This window comes from Pyrus communis, chromosome 1, assembly GCF_963583255.1.
Source record: "Pyrus communis chromosome 1, drPyrComm1.1, whole genome shotgun sequence".
Lineage (NCBI taxonomy): Eukaryota > Viridiplantae > Streptophyta > Magnoliopsida > Rosales > Rosaceae > Pyrus > Pyrus communis.
In genome coordinates, this window is record NC_084803.1 from 15392220 (window position 1) to 15398431 (window position 6212).

A 6212-nucleotide genomic window follows, 5' to 3' on the forward strand; every position below is an offset into this window, starting at 1 on the left:
ATTATAAAGATGAATCAGTCGTTTTGTATCCATACTCTACCAATAAAAACAGTCATTTTTCATTTGTTTTTTCCTACCCTCGTCACTAGTACTGTTTCATTGCATCATATAACAATATTATTTTTGTTGATTTTTCTTCTTCTATGTTTTTATAGATTTGTTTATACCTAGCTAGTATCTTGTTCTGTCACGTAAGGAAGTGAGGCTGTGAGAAAATGACCAGAGATATTACAATTTCATTTGGAAGTTCTTTTAAAATAACTAAAAGCGATTTTACATAAAATATTTTTGGGTTTCAAAATATTTGAAGTGTTTTTTCAGGATTCACTTGCATTTTTATTAAGGGTTCGCCCAAAAACATTTTCACCCAAACGCTTTTAGTCAATTTAAAAACACTTCAAATGAATCCTACAAAAAGGTCGGAAACACTTTACTGGGAAGACTCATTCTTTTATTATAGCTACTAGTTAGAATACCAAATTTGCATTTAAAAACACCAGTATACCCTCAGCTTGATCCATATCAACCTATACCTCGACCCATAAAATATATATACGTTTGCAAAACTCTGAATAAAAATAGTTATTTTTGTATACAAAAAGATTGATTGATTCCCAAAATTGATCCACAATATCTGGTACATTGTCAAACTCAAAAGACATGACAAACAAATGGATGATAAATGGAAGTGGTTAATAATATGGGACAAGGTTTAATAAATAGTAATTAGGTTGTATTGGCAAAGTATTGTAATTAGGTGTTTGGTCTTATTGATGTTATTACCAATTTCTATATCATGTATTGTAAATTACCATTCGGTAGCAGTCGAACCACTCCCTCTAAATAATACTTGGGACCTATGGCCAAGTCTCCCAACACATGTCAAGTTTTGAGCTTAAGAAGCACAAGACTCTGCCTCTCTTATTGCAAGAAATTAATCATCTGTCTTGCAACATCGATTCACATACGTATGTCGACATGTACATGCTGTTTTTGGCTTATATGCCGTCTTACCATAAGACCTCGTCATAAGTGGTGACTCGAATACTGTCTTTGAAACCATAGACTTACTATACATACATCTATGTTATATGTATTTGAAAAAAATAGCCGGCAGATGATCAGGATCTGTGATCAGCTTTATATACATTAGCAGTTACAAATATTCCTTCCCCTCCTTTATCCATTTTTCTCGATCAACTTTGAAGCATATAAATGATGAGCTAGCTAGTTTCTTGGAGATGATAGCAGATAGAATGAGTTATTTGTTTTAAACCGTTCTTATTTATTAGGCTACGAAGCTTGGACGGAACCGAATTGTACTCACCCCTTAAGAATAGGAAAATGGCAATGCGACGCCAATTAGCGGTGGCTTCACCGCCGTCTAAAAGTTTTGTTCGTGCCCATCACACACAAATATTGGGAGGCTTTGTTGTTGGCAGTCTGACAGTTTTGATGGTGGCCATGTTATACTACTTGATCAAGAAGAAGCTCGTACCAGCTCTCAGGCAAAGACAATCACTACATGAGCCTGGGCAGAAAGGTGAGCAAATTAAACCTCGGTTTAGTAGATGTGGGCCTCACACCAATTTAACCTAATTCATTGACACTCTATTAAAGCGATCATTTGATAACTATTTAGTTTTAGTTTTTGTATTGTAGATAAAATAAAAGTATGTGGGAGAAATACGGAATGAAGTGTGAAAGAAACACAAAATGGAAACAAATAAGCAAAGCATAAATCAATTTTAAATTGTCTACTCCTGTTAAGTTTTTGTTTTCATGTAATCTCCTTCATTTCTTTCTTCTCCCTCCCACTACCTCCCTTTCATCCTACACCCTTCTACGCTATTCATTTTTCTTTTATACTTTCTCTCAATTTCTAGCACATGAAAACTAAATCAAACGGGATTAATAATGAAAATGCTCTCTTAATTAGACATATTATGCAATTAGACTGTCAATTAAACATCGTCCATACAAAATAAGAAATTACTTGACTATACAGCCAAACAAAATTATGTGTTTTGTTAATCCGTTTGACAAGACAACATTAGTTAGAAGTTGAAAATCTGCAGAGAGCACTCGAAGATTTAGGGGTGTGACTACATATGTTTTTGTATATTAGGGAATTTGAAAGAAGAGAAAATAATGTTGAGGAGCTTCCAGTTGGATGAACTAGTGAAGGCTACTAAGAATTTCACCAGTGAGTGCTTGTTGGGTTCTGGTGCTTTTGCAAATGTCTACAAGGGGACCTTTGATGATGCAGGAACCCTGGCCATTAAGCGAACCCACGCCAATTCATTTCAGAGTGTCGAAGAATTCAGAAATGGTAAGCCTCAACCAATATAAATGTGTAAACGGTTCTTAGATTCACAAAACAGACACATTTGCTGACACTCTCTAATACATGTGAGTCTCACATACAATAGTATGGCCAATCAAAAGTGTTGTGTGTCCCAATAGAATTATCAATGTGTAAGTTTGTAGTGTAGAAAGAAATCAGAATTTAGTTGAATTTTAATCTGATTTCTATGTACTGTTTATTCCTTGAACAGAAGTGAGGTTAATTTCTAAGGTCAAGCACAGAAACCTTGTACGTTTGGTTGGATATTGTGAAGGATCATCTGGTATGTAATCAACTTGTAAATGCATATTCAATTTTCCAAATTATCCTTCCTTATAATGACAAGGAAGATGATTTCCGCACACTCCTATTCTCCTTAATTTGATTTCATAAAACTGAATGTCAGAAATGATTTGGAGAGTGTGAAAATGAATTCCCCTTGATAAAAGCATGCATACTAGCTAATATTGTTGGATTGTGACTGGAATAGGGGCAAAAGGAGGAAAAGTGTTGATCTATGAATATGTACCAAATGGTTCTCTCCTTGATTACTTTATGGGTATGTATGTTCCTTACCAGGAAATTAAACCTACTTGTTAAGTGCTAATTATATAACCTTCCTAATTTTATCTTTGTTTAGCTTAAAATCCTGTTTAATTACCATGTAGGAAGAAAATGGAGGAGCTTAACTTGGAGGCAAAGAGTCAACATAGCCATTGGAGCAGCAAAAGGTCAGTCATCAGTGATTCATTACTATATAATTAGTCTAAACAGATAAGTTGAATCAGTGTTTTCGATAACGATAGGATTTTTATTACCTACTAAACGAAGGTTAAAATCACACAAAATACTTACAAGAGTATAAGGCGCTTGTAGTATAAATGCTCATGCAAGATCGTTTTCCACAAAGATTATTTAAATAGTTTATGTAAAACCAATTCCTAATTAATTACTTGAAAATGGAAATTGAGAAAGGTGATTCTGAATTTTGGTAATATTAAAACGAATTTTAATTAAAAACTAAATAATAAATTCAGCCAAAATTAAAATGATAAAAGAAAAGAGTCTTTAAAAACTAATTTATAAAAGCACTAGGATTCCGTTATCACCCTAGCAATCCTATATATTTTTTACCAATTACTTATGATTTACTCATGCAACTTTGAAGGTTAGGTTTTCATAATATATGTCTTACTTGGAACCTCGAACATAGAACGTATATCTAACATGCAATTTGTCTGGATGTTTGGATCAAATATGAACATGAGAGACTAATTATGTTTTGTGAAAACCCTTTGAAAAACCATGCAACCCTTATGACGTGGTGTTCATCATGAGAAGTCAGCGTCAATTTCAGGGAACCTTCCTATCAAAATTGCTTCAAATTACTTTTGTAAAGATCCTAATGGTGATCAAGCATTAAGACAATTAGGTAGTTTAAGCACAATGATTAATACATGCATGCATACAATCACAAGCAATTAAATAAAAATTACATATTCATGCTAAAGCTCAAGGCTTCACCCTAGCAAAACGGATTAATTACACATATTCATAATTAAAATCAAAGAAAATAGTATTACGAAGAAACAAATTGAAAACACCTTAAAGTAAAAGTTTGAAATTCTTCAAGAACCCTAGCCAATTTCCTATCTCCCAAAGTCGCATAAAGAAAGAGAGGAAGCTAGGGCCGGCCAAAGACCTTATATATCTACATAAGCTATCCGATCATCCCTTAATAAAAGTCTTAGGATCCAACTAGGAAACCAAATAATAATAAATAGACTAGAAAATAAAACCCAATTTAACTAAGAAAATCTACAATACATCTGTTCAGCCACATTTTAGCCCTAAAACTCCTCCAAATCCAGCCCATGATAGCTTGTTTTAAAGATTGGAACCATCTGAACACACTAGAAGAGCCGAATCCAAAATAGGCCATCTTGCCTCCAAAACTTGCAATCAAGCCCAAAATGTCACTTTTCCAGTACTGTCCATTGTTCCCTTATTCTATCATTAGAAAATAACTGTTTGGTGGAAAAATCTGATATTTTGACATAAAGCTATGTGACTCACAAACGTCTTCTAACTGGAACTACTCCAAAATTCATCCATTTGATCATGTTTTTCCCCAGAGGAAGTCGAAAGTCTTATATTGAAAATGCAATTCAAAGTATCAAAATTATTCCAAAATAATAACCAAAATAAACTATTCTCTCAAAAAAAAAAAAAAAAACCAAAATAAACTAAGATTAGGGTAAAATATGTAATATAATATTGACTCATCGATAACGTTGATAGGTCCGTCTTTTAATAAAACAAGCGATCGTCTTATACGGAGGAGCTGTTAATTGATTGTGTGAAATTTTGCAGGCATTGCTCATTTGCATGAAGGAGTAAACCCGAACATAATCCACCGCGATATAAAGCCGAGTAACATCTTGCTAGGAGATGGATTTGAAGCCAAGGTTTCAGATTTTGGACTTGTTAGGTCAGGACCTACTGGGGATCAATCACATGTCAGCAGCCAAATCAAAGGAACTCCAGGATACCTAGACCCTGCCTATTGTTCAAGTTTCCATTTGACGCCGTTTAGCGATGTCTATAGTTTTGGTGTGATACTTCTGCAGCTTGTTTCTTCCCGGCCAGCGGTTGATTCAACCGGGCACCGCCCCAATCAGCATATCATTGACTGGGTAAATATTTCAATAATTGCTTTTCTTTCTTCTAATAGAAGCAATATGTATTTTACTCACTAATTTAAAATGCATAGAGAGCAATTCAAACTTGCTTGAATATAAGGTACTTTAAAATCCTTCTTACCCTAATAGGGTAAACCAACAAGCTTTTTCGCTCATTGCACTAAAAGTGATTGCAAAAGAGTTTGCCTTTGGTTTTTGAGTTCTAGTGAACTGTTTTTCTTGAATGCAGGCAAGACCAAGCTTAGAGCGAGGCCGCGTTGACGAGATTTTAGATGCAAATCTTTTGACAGAGCCATGCAACACAGAGATGATGCTAAAGATGGGGAAACTTGGCCTAAGATGTGTTGTGAAAGTGCCCAAAAACCGCCCTACAATGTCGATGGTGTGGCAAGAACTCGAAGAGGCCCTCTACTCTGCAGACAATTTCATTAGCAAACATCCTTCGAGGGGACCTCGAAGATCAACTGGTACATCCCGCCGACCATCAGATATAGGGCTTAGAAGATCGATGGACTACGACCAGTCTCAAAACTCGGTGAGCATAGATGGCATTGGACTCCAGAGGTTTCATGTCGACATGGATAGCATCTCCTTACGGAGCACAAGCTTAAGGTGTTTGGAGTTGGACGATAGCAGCATCATCATCGACATCGAAAATTTGGAAGATATACATGAGGAATCTGTTAGAGAAAAAGAATTGAACATGTAATACATTTTTCTTCCGTGTGCGCATAATATATGAGTTTTCTGAATTGTGATGTATTATCATTTCTTTAAAGAAGCACAATACTTTTTCTATAAAGAAATTATCAATTTTTTAAACCATATTTGCAAATCATATGATGTGTTCTCAATAAGTAATAAGCATGTTAATCAACACGTAAGTACTGATTCAATCATCAATAGCCACGTCATATAGTTTAAATAAATGGTTTCCTAACATCATCCTTTTACATATCACAGTATTATAATACATGACATACAAGAAAACGTAATAACATAAAACAACAGCACCTCAGGAGACAAACGCGCACTAGTAGCAAAACCGAGTGTTCATGCAAAAGGTTTGAACCGTTGATTAATTGGTTTATTGACCCAAACCAAATGTCCAATTGATTGAACGGATAGTTTATATTTAGAATCAAGTTTCTTCTCCATTCCAT

General features: G+C 34.7%; 1 protein-coding gene across 1 annotated transcript; it reads left to right on the forward strand.

Annotated features, from left to right (window-relative positions):
• Window positions 1-1344: 1344 nt before the first annotated feature.
• Window positions 1345-5758, forward strand: LOC137710996 (probable serine/threonine-protein kinase PBL11). The gene is made up of 6 exons (XM_068450223.1): window positions 1345-1543; window positions 2129-2332; window positions 2838-2906; window positions 3016-3078; window positions 4721-5043; window positions 5279-5758. The coding sequence occupies exons 1-6, from the start codon at window positions 1345-1347 to the stop codon at window positions 5756-5758; spliced, it is 1338 nt and encodes a 445-aa protein (XP_068306324.1).
• The last annotated feature ends 454 nt before the right edge of the window (window positions 5759-6212 follow it).

What these genes read in the sequence shown, in the direction of transcription:
- LOC137710996 (XM_068450223.1), top strand. Translation starts at nt 1,345, where the DNA reads ATGGCAATGCGACGCCAATTAGCGGTGGCTTCACCGCCGTCTAAAAGT. An exon ending in ACATGAGCCTGGGCAGAAAG is followed by an intron (nt 1,544 to 2,128) that starts GTGAGCAAATTA and finishes TTTGTATATTAG; the next exon opens with GGAATTTGAAAGAAGAGAAA. An exon ending in TCTCCTTGATTACTTTATGG is followed by an intron (nt 2,907 to 3,015) that starts GTATGTATGTTC and finishes ATTACCATGTAG; the next exon opens with GAAGAAAATGGAGGAGCTTA.